Genomic DNA, 21,593 nt, shown 5'->3' on the forward strand with positions numbered 1-21,593 from the left:
CTGGCTAGAGGTTTGTCAATTTTGTTTATTTTTTCAAAAAACCAACTCTTGGTTTCGTTGATCTGCTCTACAGTTTTTTTAGATTCTATATTGTTTATTTCTGCTCTGATCTTTATTATTTCTCTTCTTCTGCTGGGTTTAGGCTGCCTTTGCTGTTCTGCTTCTATTTCCTTTAGGTGTGCTGTTAGATTTTGTATTTGGGATTTTTCTTGTTTCTTGAGATAGGCCTGGATTGCAATGTATTTTCCTCTCAGGACTGCCTTCGCTGCGTCCCAAAGCGTTTGGATTGTTGTATTTTCATTTTCGTTTGTTTCCATGTATATTTTAATTTCTTCTCTAATTGCCTGGTTGACCCACTCATTCGTTAGTAGGGTGTTCTTTAAGCTCCATGCTTTTGGAGGTTTTCCAGACTTTTTCCTGTGGTTGATTTCAAGCTTCATAGCATTGTGGTCTGAAAGTATGCATGGTATAATTTCAATTCTTGTAAACTTATGAAGGGCTGTTTTGTGACCCAGTATATGATCTATCTTGGAGAATGTTCCATGTGCACTCGAGAAGAAAGTATATTCTGTTGCTTTGGGAGGCAGAGTTCTAAATATATCTGTCAAGTCCATCTGATCCAATGTATCCTTCAGGGCCCTTGTTTCTTTATTGACTGTGTGTCTAGATGATCTATCCATTTCTGTAAGTGGGGTGTTAAAGTCCCCTGCAATGACCACATTCTTATCAATAAGGTTGCTTATGTTTATGAGTAATTGTTTTATATATCTGGGGGCTCGGGTATTTGGCGCATAGACATTTATAATAGTTAGCTCTTCCTGGTGGATAGACCCTGTGATTATTATATAATGCCCTTCTTCATCTCTTGTTACAGCCTTTAATTTAAAGTCTAGTTTGTCTGATATAAGTATGGCTACTCCAGCTTTCTTTTGGCTTCCAGGAGCATGATAAATAGTTCTCCATCCCCTCACTCTCAATCTAAAGGTGTCCTCAGATCTAAAATGAGTCTCTTGTAGACAGCAAATAGATGGGTCTTGCTTTTTTATCCATTCTGATACCCTATGTCTTTTAGTTGGCGCATTTAATCCATTTACATTCAGTGTTATTATAGAAAGATATGGGTTTAGAGTCATTGTGATGTCTGTATGTTTTATGCTTGTAGTGATGTCTCTGGTACTTTGTCTCACAGGATCCCCCTTAGGATCTCTTGTAGGGCTGGTTTCGTGGTGACAAATTCCTTCAGTTTTTGTTTGTTTGGGAAGACCTTTATCTCTCCTTCTATTCTAAATGACAGACTTGCTGGATAAAGGATTCTCGGCTGCATATTTTTTCTGTTTAGCACACTGTAGATATCGTGCCAAGCCTTTCTGGCCTGCCAAGTTTCAAAGGAGAGATCAGTCACGAGTCTTATAGGTCTCCCTTTATATGTGAGGGCACGTTTATCCCTTGCTGCTTTCAGAATTTTCTCTTTATCCTTGTATTTTGCCAGTTTCACTATGATATGTCGTGCAGAAGATCGATTCAAGTTACGTCTGAAGGGAGTTCTCTGTGCCTCTTGGATTTCAATGCCTTTTTCCTTCCCCAGTTCAGGGAAGTTCTCAGCTATAATTTGTTCAAGTACCCCTTCAGCACCTTTCCCTCTCTCTTCCTCCTCTGGGATACCAATTATGCGTATATTATTTTTTTTTAGTGTATCACTTAGTTCTCTAATTTTCCCCTCATACTCCTGGATTTTTTTATCTCTCTTTCTTTCAGCTTCCTCTTTCTCCATAACTTTATCTTCTAGTTCACCTATTCTCTCCTCTGCCTCTTCAAGCCGAGCCATCGTGGATTCCATTTTGTTTTGCATTTCATTTAAAGCGTTTTTCAACTCCTCGTGACTGTTCCTTAGTCCCTCGATCTTTGTGGCAAGAGATTCTCTGCTGTCCTGTATACTGTTTTCAAGCCCAGCGATTAATTTTATGACTATTATTCTAAATTCACTTTCTGTTATATTATTTAAATCCTTTTTGATCAGTTCATTAGCTGTTGTTATTTCCTGGAGATTCTTCTGAGGGGAATTCTTCCGTTTGGTCATTTTGGAGAGTCCCTTGCGTGGTGAGGACCTGCAGTGCACTTCCCCTGTGCTGTGGTGTATAACTGGAGTTAGTGGGCGGGGCCGCAGTCCGACCCGATGTCTGCCCCCAGCCCACTGCTGGGGCCACAGTCAGACTGGTGTGTGCCTTCTCTTCCCCTCTCCTAGGGGCGGGATTCACTGTGGGGTGGCGTGTCCCGTCTGGGCTACTTGCACACTGCCAGGCTTGTGTTGCTGGGGATCTGGCGTATTAGCTGGGGTGGGTAGGCAAGGTGCATGGGGGGTGGAGGGGCAGGCTTAGCTCGCTTCTCCTTAGGTGATCCACTTCAGGAGGAGCCCTGTGGCAGCGGGAGGGAGTCAGATCCGCTTCCGGAGGTTTGGCTCCGCAGAAGCACAGAGTTGGGTGTTTGCGCGGAGCAAGTTCCCTGGCAGGAACTGGTTCCCTTTGGGATTTTGGCTGGGGGATGGGCGGGGGAGATGGCGCTGGCGCCTTTGTTCCCCGCCAAGCTGAGCTCTGCCGTCCGGGGGCTCAGCAGCTCTCCCTCCCTTTGTCCTCCAGCCTTCCCGCTTTCCGAGCAGAGCTGTTAACTTCTGACCTCCCAGACGCTAAGTCGCGCTTGCTGTCGGAACACAGTCTGTCCGGCCCCTCCGCTTTTGCCAGCCAGACTCGGGGGCTCTGCTTGGCCGGCGAGCCGCCCCTCCGCCCCGGCTCCCTCCCGCCAGTCCGTGGAGCGCGCACCGCCTCGCCGCCCTTCCTACCCTCTTCCGTGGGCCTCTAGTCTGCGCTTGACTCCGGAGACTCCCTTCTGCTAATCCTCTGGCGGTTTTCTGGGTTCTTTAGGCAGGTGTAGGTGGAATCTAAGTGATCGGCAGGACGCGCTGTGAGCCCCGCGTCCTCCTACGCCGCCATCTTCCAGAACCTCTCTCATTCACTCTTGAAAGGGCTTATGTACAGACCCTCTTGCCCTGGGATCCAGCACAAAAGCAACAGTTTGAACAGAGCCTGGACCATATTTTGAGGACACTCATTTGTTTTTGTTTTTGTTTTATGATTTAACTTTATTTTTTTATTTTTTAAGATTTACATCCAAATTAGTATATAGTGAAGCAATGATTTCAGGAGTAAATTCTTTAATGCCCCTTACCCATTTAGCCCATCCCCCCTCCCACAACCCCTCCAGTAACCCTCAGTTTGTTCTCCATATTTATGAGTCTCTTCTGTTTTGTCCCCTTCCCTGTTTTTATATTATTTTTGTTTCCCTTCCCTTACGTTCATCTGTTTTGTCTCTTAAAGTCCTCATATGAGTGAAGTCATATGATTTTTGTCTTTCTCTGATTGACTAATTTCACTTAGCATAATACCCTCCAGTTCCATCCATGTAGTTGCAAATGGCAAGATTTCATTCTTTCTGATTGCCAAGTAATACTCCATTATATATGTATACCACATCTTCTTTATCCATTCATCCATCGATGGACATTTGGGCTCTTTCCATACTTTGGCTATTGTTGATAGTGCTGCTATAAACATGGGGGTGCATGTGTCCCTTCGAAATAGCACACCTGTATCCCTTGGATAATTGCCTAGTAGTGCAATTGCTGGGTCGTAGGGTAGTTCTATTTTTAGCTTTTTGAGAAACCTCTATACTGTTTTCCAGAGTGGCTGCACCAGCTTGAATTCCCACCAACAATGCAAAAGAGATGCTCTTTCTCTGCATCCTTGCCAACATCTGTTGTTGCCTGAGTTGTTAATGTTAGCCATTCTGACAGGTGTGAGGTGGTATCTCATTGTGGTTTTGATTTGTATTTCCCTGATGAGTGATGTGGAGCATTTTTTAATGTGTTGGTTGGCCATCTGGATGTCTTCTTTGGAGATGTGTCTATTCATGTCTTTTGCCCATTTCTTCACTGGATTATTTGTTTTTTGGGTGTTGAGTTTGATAAATTCTTTGTAGATTTTGGATACTAACCCTTTATCTGATAAGGACACTCATTTGTTGATCTTAAATCATCTGCTGAAGAAGCAGAAACTTGTTGGGATGCTTTCCAAGGATGGAGGCACTGGTGGGTGTCATTTTTGAGTTCTTCTGCTTTGTTGGTTGGCACTAGCAGGTGACTTTTACAAACCCTACCTCTAGCCTGCTAGCTCCACTGGGAGTGCCACCCCCCCCCCCCTGAACTGCAGGTGTAGCCTACCCCACTGCAGCTGGGCTGGCCAAGTGCCCCACTCTCATGTTCACAGTTGTGGCCCACTGAGTCAGCAAGCACATGCAGCCCACACAAAGGACACCCCCTGAGCACCTGGTGTGGGTGGCCAGGGGGAATTGCATTTCTGGGCCCCATGAGCCCAAAATAATTGGAGAGATAGTCTTTGGCAGGCTACCACCCACAGGGCACTGCACAAACAACAGACTGAAACAAATCCCCCAGTCTTCATGTGAAAAAGTTTTATTTTCTTGTCCTCAAGTTTCAGCCTGAGGGGCAGGTTCAGGTTTGCCTCACATCCAGAGGCAGCCCCAGGGAACATGGGCAGGGAGACACCACTGTTGGGGGTAGAGTTTACTTTAAAAAAAAGAACATGGGGGGAGTAAAAATACAGTTTTTAGGATTGCTCAAAACAAAATGAAAAAAGAAAACTGCAAAGCAGAAACAGACCCATAAATATAGAGAACAAACTGATGGCTATGAAGGGGGTTGGGCAAAATGTGAAGGGGAATGGGAAGCACAAGCTTTAAATCATGGAATGAGTAAGTCATGGGAATGAAAGGTACAGCATAGGGAGTATAGTAAATGGTATTGTAATAGTGTGTATGGTGACAGATGGTAGCTACACTTGTGAATATAGCATAACTATAAAGTTGCTGAATAACTATGTTGCACACCTGAAACTAATGTAACATTGTATGTCAATTGTACTTTAATAAACATAAAATAAAATGTCAAAAAAGAACCCTCAAAACAAAGACTGCAAACAAAGACAAAGAAGGACATTACTTAATGATAAAGGGGTCAATCTAACAAGAGGATATAATATTTGTAAATATTTACACACCCAACGTAGAAGCACATAAATATGTAAAACAAATATTAACAGACCTAAAGGCAGAAATTGACAGCAAGCAATAAAGTAATAGTAGGGGAGTTTAATACCTCACTAACATCATGGATAGACTATCCAGACAGAAAAGCAATAAGGAAACATCAGCCTTAATGACACATGAGACCACATGGACTTAATAGATATATACAGAATATTTCTTCCCCAAGTAGCATAATACACTTTCTTTTCAAGTGCACATGAAACATTCTCCAGGATAAATCATATTAGGCCACAAAACAAGTCTCAGTAAATTTAAAAAGATTGAGATATCAAGCATTTTCCTCCAATCACAATACTATGAAACTAGAAATCAACTACAAGAAGAAAACTGGAAGCATCCCAGTATGTAGAAGCTAAACAACATGCTACTGAACAACCAATGGGTCAATGAAGAAATCAAAGGAGAAAATTAAAAATACCTGGAGACAAATGAAAATAGAAATACAGTAGTCCAAAAATTGTGGGAAGAAGCAAAAGCAGTTTTAAGAGGGAACTTTATAGCAATACACGGTTACCTCAAGTAACAAGAAAAATGTCAAACAACCTAACGCTACATCTACTGGATCTAGAAAAAGAACAAATAAAGCTCAAAGTGAATAGAAGGAAGGAAACAGTAAATATTAGAGCAGAAATAAATGAAACAAAGAGTAAAAAGACAACAGAAAAGATCAATAAAACTAAGAGCTTGTTCTTTTTTTAAAAATGTTTATTTATTTTTGACAGAGAGAGAGAGAGAGCACGAGCAAGGGAGGGGCAGAGAGAGAGGAAGACACAGAATCTGAACCAGGCTCTGAGTTGTTAGCAGGCTCCAGGCTGTCAGCACAGAGCCCAATGTGGGGCTTGAACTCATGAGCTGTGAGGTCATAACCTAAGCCAAAGTCAGCCACTTAACCAACTGAGCCACCCAGGCACCCCAGACTAGGACTTTGTTCTTTGAAGAGATAAGCAAAATTGACAAATCTTTAGCCAGACTCATCAAGAAAAAAGAGAGGGCTCAAATAAAAATAGAAATGCAAGAGGAGCACTTTAACTGATATCATAGAGATACAAAAGATCACAAGAGACTATTAACAATTATTATGCCACAGGGGCACCTGGGTGGCTCAGTTGGTTGAGCGTCTGACTTCGGCTCAGGTCATGATCTCACAGTTCGTGGGTTCAAGCCCTGCATCAGGCTCTGTGCTGACAGCTTGGAGCCTGGAGCCTGCTTCACATTCTGTGTGTCCCTCTTTCTCTGCCCCTCCCCTACTTATGTTCTGTCTCTTTCTCTCTCAAAAATATATAAACATTAAAAAAATTAAAAAAAAACAATTATGCCAACAAATTGGAAACCTAGAAGAAGTGGATAAATTCCTAGAAGCATACAATCTTCTAAGATTGAATCATGAAGAACTAGACTGACTGGTAATTAAAAATCTCTCAACAAACAAAAGTCCAGGATCAGATGGCTTCACTGGTAAATTCTACCAAACATTCACAAAAGATTTAATACCTACTCTTCTCAAACTCTTCCAAAAAACTGAAAAGGAGGGAACACTTCCAAACTCATTTCATGAGGCCAGAAGTAACCTGATACCCAAACCAGACAAGAACAACAACACACACACACACACACACACGAAAAAAGAAAAAAAGAAAAAGGAAAAAAATTATAGGCCAATATCCCTAGTGAACAAAACACAAAAATCCTCAATAAAATATTAGTAAATTGAATTCAGTAACACATTTAAAAGGATCATATACTATGATCAAGTGGGATTTATTTCAGAGATGCAAGGTTGGTTCAGCATCCACTAATCAAACAACATGATACACCACATTAATAAAAATGAAGGATAGAAATAACATTATTATCTCAATAGATGCAGAAAAAGCACCTGACAAAATTCAATATCCATTTATGATAAAAACTCATGAGGGAATGTACCTCAATATAATAAAGACCATATATGACAAACCCACAGCTAACATCATACTCATCAGTGAAAAGCTGAAGGTTTTTCTGCTAAGATTAGGAACAAGACAAAGATGCCCATTCTCACCACTTTTATTCAACATGATATTGGAAGTCCTAATCACAGCAATTAGACCAAAAAAAAAAAAAAAAAAAAAAAAAAAGAAAGAAAGAAATAAAAGGGATACAAATCAGAAAGGAAGTAAAATACTCACTATTTGTAGATCACATGATGCTATATAGAGAAAATCCTAAAGACCACAAAAAAACTGTTAGAACTAATAAATGAATTCAGTAAAGTTGCAGGACACAAAATCAATATACAGAAATCTGCTGCATTTTTATACACTAACAACAAACCATCACAAAGAGAGTGTAAGAAAACAATCCTATTTACAACTGCATAAAAAAATACCTGGGAATAAATTTACCCAAGGAGGTGAAAGACCTGTACACTGAAAACTACAAGACATTGATAAAGGAAATTGAAGAAGACACAAATATATGGAAAGATGGTCTGTGCTCATGGATTTGAAGAATTAACATTGTTAAAATGTCCATACCACCTTAAGCAATCTACAAATTCAATGCAATCTCTATCAAAATCCCAATGACATTTTTCACAGAATTAGAATAATTCTAAAATTTGTGTGGAACTTCCAAAAATCTTGACTAGCCAAAACAATCTTGAGAAAGTAGAATAAAGCTGGAGGTATTATACTCCTGATTTCAGACTATACTACAAAGCTATAGTAATCAAGACAGTATTGTATTGGCATAAAACATATAGATCAGGGGCACCTGGGTGGCTCAGTAGGTTGAGTGTCCAACTTCAGCTCATATCACGATCTTGTTGTTGGGGGGTTTGAGCCCCATGTCAGGCTCTGTGCTGACAGCTCAGATCCTGGAGCCTGCTTCAGATTCTGTGTCTCCTTCTCTCTCTACCCCTCCCCTGCTCACACTCTGTCTCTCTCTCTCTCAAAAACAAATAAACATTAAAAAAAAACATAGATCAATGGAATAGGATAGAGAGCCCAGAAATAAACCCACACATATATGATCAATTAACTTATGGCAAAAGAGTCAATAATATACAATGGGAAAAAGACAGTTTCTTCACCAAATGGTGTAAATATAAGAACATTGGGGAGCAAATGGTAATTTAATAATTCAACATCTAACATGGCTTCCTATGACTCTTAGGGTGAAGTCCAGTCTTGTAATCTGGGCTTCAAAGGCACTCTGTGGTGGAGTCCCGGGCCACCCCCTTGTCCTCTGCACTCCACCATACTGTTCCGTCAGTTCCTTCAATTCATTCTGCTCTCTAGCCTCTGGGCCTCTGTGCATTTTGTCCCTTTTACCTGGAAGAACCTTTCCTCAGCTCTTTCCTGGATAGTTCCTATTTATCTTTTAGGCCTCAAGATAAATGTCACAGTTTCAATTTTTTGGCACTATCTTCGACTTCTTTCTCTTTCCCATTCATTCTCCTGCCTGTATCTCCATTGCTACTGCTTTGGTTGAAGGCTTGATCTCCTCGGGTTTGGACTGCAATCTTGAGTCTGTTCTTTTTGCCTACGTGTCCCTTCCCCTCTGGTCCATTTTCCATGTTATTGCCAGATTGCTTTTTAAAGCACAGTCATAATGTTGTTTGCCTCTGAAACCTTCAATATTTTCCCACTGCAACAGAAAAAAAGTGTAAACATGTAGTCCCTCCGTGGACTAGCCCCAAACACCTTCCTCACCTCATCTCTCACTACCTGCACTCATACTGCTTATGCTCTAGCCCAGTATTTCTCAAAGCATTGTCCTTATATCATTGTAGGTACACTAGATGATCTGAGGTGGTGTATGGATGGTAAATCATTTTAATATATAGTGAATAAAAAGTGAATTTATGGTAGTGATCTAAAATATCTGTTATAATACACTAATTTAGGTAACAGCAATGAGTCAATTTGGAAAAAAATGTTAAGTCATAATAGCATAGGTGGTACTCAACTGTAGAAAAAACGAGAAGGTGGGATGTGAATGGCTGAAATATGGGAAACAGGGGCCCAACCACCTTAGTGTACTCCCCATTCCCAACTCTATACCTTTGGTGGTGCTGTTCCTTTATTCTGACTACCCTCTCTTCAACTTTCTGCCTATCAAAGTTCTTTCAGCCTTCAAGGATTTGCTCAAATGATACCCCCTTGATGATACTTTTGGTGATTCTCTGCTCAGAATGAAGGTTTCCCTCCTCCACACACCCACAGCACATTACTTATGCTTCTATTTGACCCTGTTTCACTCTGGTGCTTATGTAGTTAGTACCTCACAAGTCTAGCCCTCTCCCTATTAGACACTAAGCTTCTTTTGTTTTATAAACTTTTAAGTTTATTTATTTATTTATTTAGAGAGAGAGAGATAGAGGGAGAGAGAGAGAGAGCAGGGGAGGGATAGAGAGAGAGGAAGAGAGACAATCCCAAGGAGGCTCCATGCTGTCAGCACAGAGCCCAATGTGGGGTTCAAACTCATGAACTGTGAGATCATGATCTGAGCTGAAATAGTCAGATGCTTAACTGAGCCACTGAGGCACCCTCAGCACTTATTATTAATAAGCACTCGTTCAGGACTTAATGTACATTATCTCATTTAATTCTCTCATAACCCTGACAAGTAGATAATTTTATTATCCCCATTTTATATATGAACAAATGTGATGCTCGGAGTGGTCAAACTTTGGGGGAATAAAAAGTTCCAAGCTTTAGGAAAAAAGTAGGTAGCATTTGTAGAGTCTTTACTATGTGCCAAGAGCTATTTTAGACACTTTGTGTGTGTTAGCTCATATTGATACCTGTAGGAAAGAAAGTTCATGCCTTCCAGGAACTGACAGTCTAGTGGAGAAAATTGATACCATAAATAGTGGATAGATTCCAGAGGGTAAGACTATATAGTCAAATGTTATTTTATGTGAACCCAAGCAGAAGACCACTCCCTACTGCTGGGGAACCTGGAAAGGCTTCTTGTGGAGGGTAAGATTTAAATTGAATTTTGGAGAAAGAGTAGGATTCTGACAGAGAGATTAGTGGAGGAAGGGCCTTCCATGCATGAGGAAGAACTTGAACAAAGATCTGTAGATGGAGGAGCCCAAGGCCCATAACACCATAACCTGAAAAAGTACAGGGAGACCGGGAAGACATGGAATAGGAGATGGAACTGAGAAGGAAGCTGGGGAGATTAGGCTTCATGCTAGAGGAAATATGAAGCCAGTGAAGGTTATCAAGCAGAGGAACAGCATGATCATGATCATATCTGTGTATCAGGAAGATAATTTGAGACAACTGTAGTAGCAAGAGAAACTGTGGGCACCAATTAAGAGATGCAGTAATATATTTTTAAAGTGTTTATTTATTTATATTTGAGAGAGAGAGAGAGAGAGAGAGAGAGAGAGAGCAGGAAAGGGGCAGAGAGAGGGAGAGAGAGAATCCAAAGCAGGCTCTGTGCTGTCAGCACAGAGCCCAGTGTGGGACTCAATCCCATGAACTGAGATCATGACCTGAGCTGAAATCAAGAGTCAGACACTCGACTGACTGAGCCATTCAGGTGCCCCAAGATGCAGTAGTTTAGATGAGAGACAATGGGAACACGAAGTAGGTTACTATCTCTCAAACCAATTTGAAAGATACTATGGAGGTAGAATTTTCAGAGTTTGGCAGTTGATCAGATGTAGGGGGTGAATGAATAATGCCTTGAAGGATCTGGGAATGCTAGGAACGTATTAAAGTCTCTATTTACCTAATTTTCTAGGATCTAGTTACTCATTATTCTTCCTGAAGGTGCAATGAAATCAGAACGTAGGGTGCTTGTCTCAGAAGTGGTTGGCTTTCCTCTGTTGATTAAATGGCAAGGTTGGCAGTGTCTTATGAGTTGGAGTGGTTGGACTTGAAGTAATGTCAATTTCTATAACAGAAAGAAAGAAAATGAACATCTATTGAGGATTTTTTGGCTCTTTGATCTTCAGAATGGTCTTTAGAGGCAGATACTATACTCTGTTTCTATAATGGTGGAGGGTGAATGGATTACTTGTGAAGATCACATAAAAAATAATATTGATGGAGGCACCTGGGTGGCTCAGTCAATTAAGTGTCCAACTCTTGATTTTGGCTCAGGTCATCATCTCACAGCTTGTGAAGTCAAACCCTGCATCAGGTTCTGCACTGAGAGTGCAGAGCTTGCTTAGCATTCTCTCTCTCCCTCTCTCTCTGCCCCCCCCCTCAAAATTAGATAGATAAACTTTAAGAAGAAATAACATTGACTTACTTGCACAAGGTCCAGTAGCAACAGGTGGCAGACCTGGCCTATCTGATTACTAAGACTATGTTCTATTTTATGTAGTATCAGAAACCAGAGAAAGAAGGCAGACCTAAAAAACGTCGGGGGTGATCAGAGGTGATCAGGTGAAAGAGAGGAAAAAGAAAAAGAGATGGACTTAATGGTCTCTACTGAGGGAGAATTTAGAATTTAGTGTCAGTTTAGTGTCAGGCCTGGTCTTGTGAGAAATATAACTATGACAAGATATGGCTCCTATTCTCATGGGGCTTATTGAGTAGAGGGAGCAAAGGATACAAGGGCTGCTACCTAACCTATTTTTACAAAGTACTTTGGACTTTCAGAGGTGATATGGTCTTGGGTTGGCTAGAAAATGTTGCAGAGAAGATGTGAATTGAGCAATATTTCAAAGGACAGGTTGTCCATGATTATTAGTCCAGGGAGAGGGATCAGATCTTTCCAGTGGAGGGAATAGTCAGAGCATAGGTGAAGGAGTGGGAGAGTACCCTTTATGTTTGTTCTATGAATAGACTGCTTGGAACACAAGCTTCTTATAAGGGAAGAGTGGGGGGATGAGCTGGTTAAAGGTTAGAGCCAGAGAGTGGAGGAGGGCCTTGAATGCCCAGGCTAACACATTTGTACGTCACTGAGTAGGCAGTGGGAAATCATTGACTATTTTTGAGCAGGAGAGGACTGTAATTAAAGATGTTTTCAAAAGACTCTACTGGGAGCAAGCAGTGGAATAGATTGGAGAGGGTGAAGACTAGAGGGTAGAGAGCCAGGAAAGCGGATATTGCAACAGTTTAGATAGATGGTGACACATGCCCAGAAAAGAAGAGACAGAGAGCCATCCTCCAATGGAAGCTGGCCCTCAGAGGGCCTCTCAGGGCCATTGCCTAATTCTAAGGGTCATGAATATTTGTATTTTACACCTCCCCCAAACTGTCTTTTCATTCCTCTCTTCTCCCTTCTTCCCTCCTTCTTGTTCCTCTCCTTTTTCTCCTCTTTCCCCCTATTTCCTCTCCCATTACTTTCAGGGATGCTCAGTAATCAGCCATGATTCTAAACATCATTCAGGAAAGTGGAGAGGTGCTGAGGGAGGCTCTGAGCAAGAGAGAGGAATGAAAGAAAGCCAGTGCATGAAAAAATTAAGAAGGAAATTAAGGAAGGAAGGAATTTAGGAAGGAAGAAAGGAAGAAAGGAAGGGAGGATGGAAGCTATTCTATATGGAGCATTTACTGTATACCAAGCTAAGAGGATGGGGATACTGAGGCTTAGAGGGGTCCGAATACTTGTTGGAAGTCACACAGCTAATTGTTATCCAAGTTTGACAAACTCGAGAACCCATGTCCTGTTCATCATGTTTCACTGTTTCTATTTCCTGCTTTTCCTGATCCCCTCAACTTGGTGTGATAATTTTTCCCTGAAACCCTAATATCACTTTGTTGTGACTATTTCTTTCACTTACTACAGTCTGTCTTACATCGTAGTGACTTCTGTGTGTGTCTAGCACTGATGCATAAACTGTGTACAATGGTGGAACTAATGATTGCTTTATCTTTGTTGCTAGATAGTAAGGAGTTTATATTTGATCTATGGTAGTTTCGACAAGGACCGTCACCACCTTGTAATGGGTATTTGCTCTATAACTATTGAACAGATTTGAATGTCTTAGGCACCTCTGGGGACATCTTACACTGTTACAGATGCTCCAAGACCCAGGATTCATGTTGTATTTCTAGCACAATCACTAAAATGATAGAAACAGGATGTATAACATCTAACCTAGTAGAGGAAGGCAAATGGAATGATAAAAATAATCAATGTAAAACAAGACAAGATAGAGGCACCTGGTTGGCTCTGTCGGCTAAGCATCTGACTCTTGGTTTCCACTCAGGTCATGATCTCACACTTTGTAGGACCGGGCCTGGTGTCGGGCTCCATGCTGGCGGCGCTGAGCCTGCTTGAGATTCTCTCTATACCCCTCCCTGCTCGTGCTTGCTCTCTTTCTCTCTCAAAATGAATAAACATTTTTTAGAAAGAAAAAAAATAGAAGAAGTCAAGACAAATGGCCAACAAGCATATGAAAAGATGCTTAACATCACTAATTGTTAGGGAAATGCAATCAAAATCCCACAATGAGATATCACCTCACATTCTTTAGGATGGCTCCTATTAAAAATCCCCAGAAAATAAAGAACTGTTGGAGAGAACGTGGAGAAATTGGAACCTTGTGCACTGTTGGTGTAGTTTAGATATGGGTAATATGGGTGCAGGTGCTGTGGAAAACAGTGTAGCTGTTCCTCAAAAAAATTTAAAGTGGAATTTACATGTGATCCAGCAATTCCACTTCTGGGAATATATCCAAAAGAATTGCAAACAGGATCACAGAGATATATTTGAACACTCATGTTCACAGAAGCATTATTTACAATATTCACACAATAGAATATTATTCAGCCTTAACAAGGAAGGAAATGTTGTCATGTGATACAGTGTGGGTGAAACATGAAGATATTATGTTAAGTGAAATAAGCCAGTCGCAACAGGACAAATAGTGTATGATTCCACTTATATGAAGTACCCAGAGGAGTCAAATTCACAGAGACAGAAAGTAGAAGAGTAGTTGCCAGGGGCTGTGTGGAGGGGACAATGGTGAGTTCTTGTTCAATGGGTACAGACTTCAGGAAGAGAGCTCTGGAGGTGGATGGTGGTGACAGTTGCACAACACTGAATGTACTTAATGCTGCTGAAATGTACACTGAAAAATAGTTAAAATGGTTGGTTTGATGTTATATGTATTTTACCACAATTAAAAAAAACTTTTAAAAATGCAGGTGAAAGAAAACATTCACACTTATTATTAGTGTTTTCACTTAAGACACGTAGGTGCCATCATTTGTCCATAACATCCCCACCCCACACCTCCAGCTCTTCCAGAAGAAGTGGAAGCTGGTAAGATGGGGGGGGGGGGGGGAGTGGGCATTACTAGGAGGCTAACCCTCACTTCTGGGCCCTTACATATTCAGTGTTGGATATGCCTTGTACCCTATCCCTGTCCACAGTGTCCTTTGAAAGGGGGAAAGGAAGAGAGAAGAAAATACTTAAAAACAAATCATTTTCTGGGAGAAAAATGAAAACATTTTATTGAGGAGTGCTCCCTAGAAGAGTCAGAATAATCTGGGCACTTGTGTTCGAAGACCACACAAAGGGTTTCTGGGGCAGTACAGACCCCACACCTAAAGGGAAGAACTTACACACCTCTTCCTGTCTCTTTTATTAAAAAAAATTTTAATGTTTATCTTTGGGGGGGGGAGGGGCAGAGAAAGGGAGACGCAGAATCCAAAGCAGCTCCAGGCTCTGAGCTGTCAGCACAGAGCCAGACTTGGGGCTCAAACTCACAGAGTTGTGAGATCATGACCTGAGCCAAAGTTGGACGCTTAACTGACTGAGCCGCCTAGGCGCCCCTCTTCCTCTCTTGACCTCTTTTCCCTGCTCTCTAGTCCCCAGACTTGCCCACTCTTTCTAGGATCCAGACTTGAAATGGTGGCTGCCACCGCAATACCAAGACTTTTAGGATATTCCTGTGCCCCCCTCACTTTCCTAACTGAGGGCTGCAACTTGTCAAAAAGGTCTGTTTGAGGACGTTAAGATAAACGCAAAGGAAAACAGAAAATATGAAAGACTAGAAGCAAGTTTACAGAAAAATCGCTTTTTTCCCCCTTAATACAGCTAGAGTCAGGCCATTGATGAACTAAGTGCTCAGCATGATTTGATTTCAATAAGGCTCAATAAGTCATCATCTATGGCAGTCACAGATTCCTTTGGCAGTCTGGTGAAGCCTATGGACCCCTTCTCTGAATAACATTATAAATGCACAAAATAAAATATATAGACTTACAAAGGAAATGCAACATATTAAAACACAGTTCTCAAAGCATCACCAAAAATGTGCCATAGTAACATGGGCTTCTTGGTTTATGCATCAAATAACCAGACCTAACAGAAGTTCCAATAACCACTGGCATTTTGAAGTAGTCGTGAGCATAAATGACATTTTGAGATGCCTGCAACAACTGGCAAATGAAACGCAAATCTGTGATGTCTATTACTGACAAATTCACTGGTGCTGCTAATGTTTCTGTGGCTTTTTGCCTACATTCATTATTTCAATTCGAAGCTAGTGAAAATAAAGGTAAATTTTGCTATATGAATTCAAAGTTGTCCACCCCTACCCCAAATTCTAGGTCCATAAGCCTTTGGTTAAGACCCTTTGCTCTAAGGGAACATATAGTCTCCCATAGATTGGAATTGGCTGCCTTCAGGCTGACATTTCTCCCCATCCAGTTTCCAAGCTTTGGCCCTGGAATTGGTTGCCCATGAAGTCCTAGATTCTGGTTGGGAAAAGCTTAGCACTCTCAACCCATTTGCCCAGCACTGATAATTGCCATGCTCTGAGTCCACTGCACAACTGGCCTTTTATTAAAGTTCTGTCTGGGGTGCCTGGGTGGCTCGGTTGGTTAAGCATCCAACTTTGGCTCAGGTCATGATCTCACGGCTTGTGGGTTCGAGCCCCACGTTGGACTCTGCTGACAGCCTGGAGCCTGGAGCCTGCTTCAGATTCTGTGTCTCCTTCTCTCCCTGCCCCATCCCCACTTGCACTGTCTCTCTCTCTGTTTCTCTCTCAAAAATAAATAATATGTTTTAAAATAAATAAATAAATAAATGTTTTAAAAACTTTTAAAAAATGTTTGTTTAATGAGTCACTAGGGCAGCTCCCAGATTTTCCAGAATTTTCTCCCCATAGTTTTAGACTAGAAAATCACGTTATGCCTACCTAGCAATACCAACTCTGCAAGCCACCATCACCTTTGCCCCCAACCCTGAATAGGACTCTTTTTGGCAAGTTCAGAGGGGGTGAACAGGGGGATGCATAAAATGGGTGATGGGCATTAAGGAGAGCACTTGTTGGGGTGAGCACTGAGTGCTGTAAGTGATGAATCACTACATTCTACTCCTGAAAGTGATATTACACTATATGTTAACTAACTGGAATTTAAATAAAATCTTGAAATTAACAAAAAAAAGAGGGGGCAGTCCTGGGAAGGCTGTGGTGATCTTTAAACCAGAACAACCAAAGGCTCACTCATGGCCTTCATGTCCTCAGTTGGAAAGAGGGAAATCTGATGATTTCATTAGAAATCTAATGATTTCATTCTTGCTCAACAGCATCCATCTTTCTGGGTGAGAAGCAATAGTCCTTTCAGAGAGGGCGGGAGGGGTGGGGGGGGGGAACCAGCCAAATGATCTCTTTGGAGCCTTCCTCATCTGGGGATTCTTGCCCTCATTCTTGGCCTGTTCTCATGTGCTCTCCAACCCCTGGTGTTCACTTACCTAAAAATACGTAGACGGGGAGCCACTGCAAAACAGACAGGGTTTGGAGGCATTCGTGAAGATCCAGTCGGGAAAGGAAGGCCATGGCTATTGTGGCAAGAAGCCCAAACAGAAGGCCAGCACTTCTAAAGCTGTGCTGCTTACAGGTGCTTTGCTTTCATCTCTTATCACTGAGTCCCTTTAGCTGCTGAAGGTTTTAGGCTTGACCTAACCTTTCCTCCAGTCTTCCTTGTTCTCTGTCCCGCCCTGGCTTCCTACACACACATGAGGTTTCAGATCATGCTATCTAATCTCCCTAATATATATCCCTTCTCCTTGTGTGCTTCATTGCAATAAGGCAGATATCGCTTAGGGGTGGTTCTTGCTGTGTGTGGGGAGGTCCCTGATAGATGAGTTCAGGAAAAGAGAATGGCTTAGACCCCAAATAAGACCTCTGAAAAGCAACCTACTTCCCTGCTTAAGAAAGGAGACCTGGTGACTCCACTTGTTTCTGCCCTAGTGGCTGCTCTTTGGCTCCTCCTGTCCTCTGCTGAGAGCCACCTCGTCAACTTGGGCCTTTTTCTGCACAGATATCTTAACTTCTCAGATCCCTCCTTGTGCCTCTATTTCACAGGGGCTCGGTATCAGCGGCCAGATACCACATGGTAGAGTGGGAGAGGCACTGTACAGAGAACAGATCTTGGGTTCCAGTCCGAAGTCCACCATGTTATTCCCGTGACACCTTTGCCAATTGCTCCATCTCTCTAGATCTCAGCTTGAGCATTCGTTGTTGGAAGGCAGTGTAGTGGTTAGGAGCACAGATTTTAGAGCCAGATAGCTGGGGTTCAAATATCAGCTCTGCCACTTACAAGTTGGTGAACTCCTGTGCCTCGGTTTCCCCATCTGTAAAACAGGGATGATAGTAGTACCTACTTCATAGGGCTTTTATGAGGATGGGATGAGTGAATGAGTGTAAAGTGCTTAGCATAGTACCTGGCACACAGTAAGCATTATGTGTTCCCTGTTATTATTTTTTGCGTTCAGTTCATGTCTATTGAATATCTACTATGTTTCAGGCTAAGAGGCTTACTTCTACACACTGGCCTTTACAAAATTAAAGATTGTTCCCAGGTCCCAGAACTCTGGATTTATAATTTTTTTCTGCAACTATCTATGGAGTGACTACTGTTTGCCAGGCATTGCTGTAGATACTGAAAATTCAGTGGGGAAGAACATGGACATGATTTCTGCCTTCATTGACCTTACAGTCCAGTGGGGGAGACAGACATTAAGCAAAAGAAAACCATAAAAGTGTCTATGCACTTGAATTTGTGGTAAGTGTCTTAAACAAAAAGGCCAGTATTGTCAGCATAAGGCCTTGGATATAGAAGGTGCTCAAAAAATATTTTGAATGTAATCAAAAAGGCTGCTAGGAAAATCAAATACAAAAATGGTATCAAGTACCCAACAAGTGCAAGGAAATAGATTCCTTAGGCTTTTCCATGCAGATTAGCAGAATTCTGTCTTCCTCCCTAAACTCCACTCTGGTTTTCACCTGCCTGATTAGACTGACTAAGATTTTGCAGAGTTAAGCTTAGGGAACATTTTTGGTATGTTGTGGGGGTGGTGTGATTTCATTCCCCAATGTACTCTAGATGGCCACCAAGCATGTCACCCCATTTTGTCTAATTCCTCTTTCTTTTCTTCCCCTGGCTTCCTGGGGTTCTCAATCTGCTTATTGGAGCTACTTGGCCACATACAGGGTGAGATGTATTGGAGCATGTCCGCTCAGAATTTTCATAAGAGGAGGGAGAGAGTTGTTAGGTGGGCCTCGGTCTTCTAGGGGAAAGCGCAGATGTAGAAGGCTGGAGTATCCAGAATGGACAAGATACACAATGTTGAGAGCTCCATGTCCCCTTATAGATCAGGTCTCTACCCTCCTTCACCTTCAGATGGGTAAATGGAAGAGGCCTAGAAAGGACTCAAGGTCACACAGGGTGTCCAAGGCAGGGCAAGGACAGATCAATTTCCATTTCTCTCTCCCTAATGTCCAGCTCAGGGCCTGGTACAGAGTAGATACTCAAGTAAATATTTGTGGAACAAATGAAGGAGATCTGGTCTCCTGGTTCATCAAGCAAGGTGGACAGGCAGGGATGGGTCAAGCCCCTGATTGGTCACCCTTTTCTCCCCAAAGCAGAAATCATGCTTTGGAGCTGGAGCTTTCTATAGCCAAGTGGACAAGTGTAACATAAATACCAGGTAATGCAGAAAAGGCAGGACAAAGTGAAGTAAGCCAGCAGACAAACCCTGAACAGTCAGCACTCATGATTTCCCAATTACAGTTCATTCAACCAACAAACAAAAGCTTAGCTGTCTCAGAGTAAGCAGTACCAAAATAAAGGTGGCCAAGAAGCACAAAGGTCTGCCAATTTCATTCACAAACATTTAAGGCTGACATGATTCTACCCCTCAAGAAAGTCACAGTCCAGGATGTGAGGTAGACATAATCACCAACACCTCTGGGGTACTATGAGGTGCGCAGAAGAGAGAAGCACCTACTAGCCTGAGAAGATAAGGGAGGACTTTATGGAAGAGGAGGTGCTGCAGTGAAGGGAAATGGACTAGGCACAAAAGCCATGAAGGACAGTCCAGGAAAGACTGCAATTAGTTTCTCAAACCAACAGGAATGGGGTTCTGGGATAAGCTGGCAAGCTAAGGAGTGTCTAGGGAGCAACAGAAAAACAAAGACAGGAGAAAAATGGAAGGAAGAGAAGGTCAAGGGGACTGGGGGGTTCAAAAGGAATGGTGGAAGTGAGGGAAGCTCTGAGAAAGAAGCAGTCCCAGGATTCTTCTTCCTGGATTCAAAGGTCCACCCTCAGCCTTCAGAATGACTCATTTCCAGAAAGCTTTGGATAGCTGAGGTTTTACCATAGTGCTCTATCCTCTGATCTTTCCCCTTCTGCCATACTTTTTTCCTAAGTTTATTTTTTGAGAGAAAGAGAGAAAGAGAGAGGGGGGAGGGGCAGAAACAGAGGGAGAAAGAGAATCCCAAGCAGCCTCCATGCTGTCAGCACAGAGCCTGACAGGGGGCTCAAACTCATGGACCATAAGATCATGACCTGAGCTGAAATCAAGAGTCGGATGCTCAACCAACTGAGCCACCCAGGTGCCCCCTTCCCCCGCCTTCTGCCATATTCTTATTGGGTTAGGTGTTGCAATTTCAGTTCAATTAAAAGTACATATGGAGAACCTATTTAATAGCAAGCACCAGACTAGGTACTATAGAAGGTACACACATAGTCCTTCATTCACCAAATTTTTATTGAGGTCTGGTTATAAGCCTGGTATTGTTCTAGGCTGACAACTGTGCATGTGTGGTGTGTCAGGGAAGACAGGCAGAGAGTAAAAGAAGTGCATAGGTCATCAATACAAGGATTAGGGCCATCAGAAAATTACAAAGACAGAGGGAAAGGCTAGTGACCTTGGACAAGATACTTCTCCAAGTCTCAGTTTTCTAATCTGGTAAAAAAAAAAGGACTAATCATATTTATTCACTGTGACGATTAGTGATAATGATTGAAAAGCTCCTTGGGCAGTGTCTGACACCCAGGAACTGCTTGATAGGACTGGTATTCAGCTGTAGGGAGGTGGTGTTTGCAGTGGGCTCCAACAGGCAGAGAAGTAGGGAATATGATCCTTCCTGTGGTGCCCAGTAGAGACAAAAGTCTGGAGGGTTTTGCTTTGGCACAGAGACTGGTTTAGTTTGACTGGAATCTCAGGTTCATGGAAGGGAAGAGGACAGAAGGCTGGAAATCATACGTGGGATGTTTTTCTTACAAATCTCTTCACATCTGGAGGTCAGGGGGTCTAGAATCTAGTGAAAGTAGATCCTGGAGAGGTGGTTCCAAGGAAGGGCCTGCAAAGGTGGAAGGTAGGGCAGAATAGGGTGGGTATTTCAAAATCTCATGAATGTCAGTGGATCACTTCTCAGAGCAGGCAGGCCTTGGAGTACAGTGGCATCTGGTACCTTGTTCAGGCTAAGGTGACCAGCCATGTCTGTTTGCCAGGCACTGAGGATGTGGGATTTTCAATGCTAAACCCAGGATGGTCTTGGGCAAACCAGGTGGTTGGTCCCCTAGTTCAAGTGATTGTCACTGTCTCCTGGACTTTAGCTTCTGCAGGTCTCCCATCCTTTTCAGTCTCCATGCTGCTGCTAGAGGATGTCTGTCAAATACAGTTCTTTGTATCTGTCCTGTTTCAAACCCTCCAAGGTTTCCCATGGTCTTTGGGATCAAGTTGGAATCCTAGAGCCTGGCATCCAGAGCCCTTTCTACACTGGTCTCTGCCTTCCTTGAGAGTCTCATTTCCCATCGCTTTCACAACCCATTAAATACAGCCTCCTTCCCCAAACAGGAAGTGCCCTCTCCTCTTCTGGGCCTTACCAGCTCGACTAACTCCTACCCTTGCTATCTCTACCCTGCTCTCCCCTCTGGATTCCCAGGGTACATTATACCTATTTTGGGGAGAGTACATATCAGGGAGTTAGTCTGGGATTGTGGACCCTACCTCTACACCCACCTTCTAGTACAATGCTTGGTAGGCTTTTGGTGTATATATTTTGAATAGTTACTATATTCATGTGATTCAAATTTCAAAAGGGACTATAAGGAATTCAGTGAAAAATCTCCTTCCCACTCCTGGCCTCTAAGCACCCAACGCTGTTTTCCCCTCCAGGGATATTTCATGAGCACAAGGCAAATAAGGTAATTTACTTTGTTAAA

At 42.4% G+C, this 21,593-nt stretch overlaps 1 protein-coding gene across 1 annotated transcript in view; it reads right to left on the minus strand.

Moving 5' to 3' along the window:
- DGAT2L6 (diacylglycerol O-acyltransferase 2 like 6) overlaps window positions 1-16,918 on the minus strand; it is a 31,798-nt gene extending 14,880 nt beyond the window's left edge. The window contains exon 1 of the mRNA XM_081792964.1: window positions 16,834-16,918. Within this exon, the coding sequence (XP_081649090.1) occupies window positions 16,834-16,918 (85 nt within the window). The remainder of the gene's footprint in view (window positions 1-16,833) is intronic.
- Window positions 16,919-21,593: the final 4,675 nt, after the last annotated feature.

The sequence above is a fragment of the Panthera onca genome, chromosome X (assembly GCF_046562875.1).
Source record: "Panthera onca isolate mPanOnc1 chromosome X, mPanOnc1 haplotype 2, whole genome shotgun sequence".
Taxonomy (NCBI): Eukaryota; Metazoa; Chordata; class Mammalia; order Carnivora; family Felidae; genus Panthera; species Panthera onca.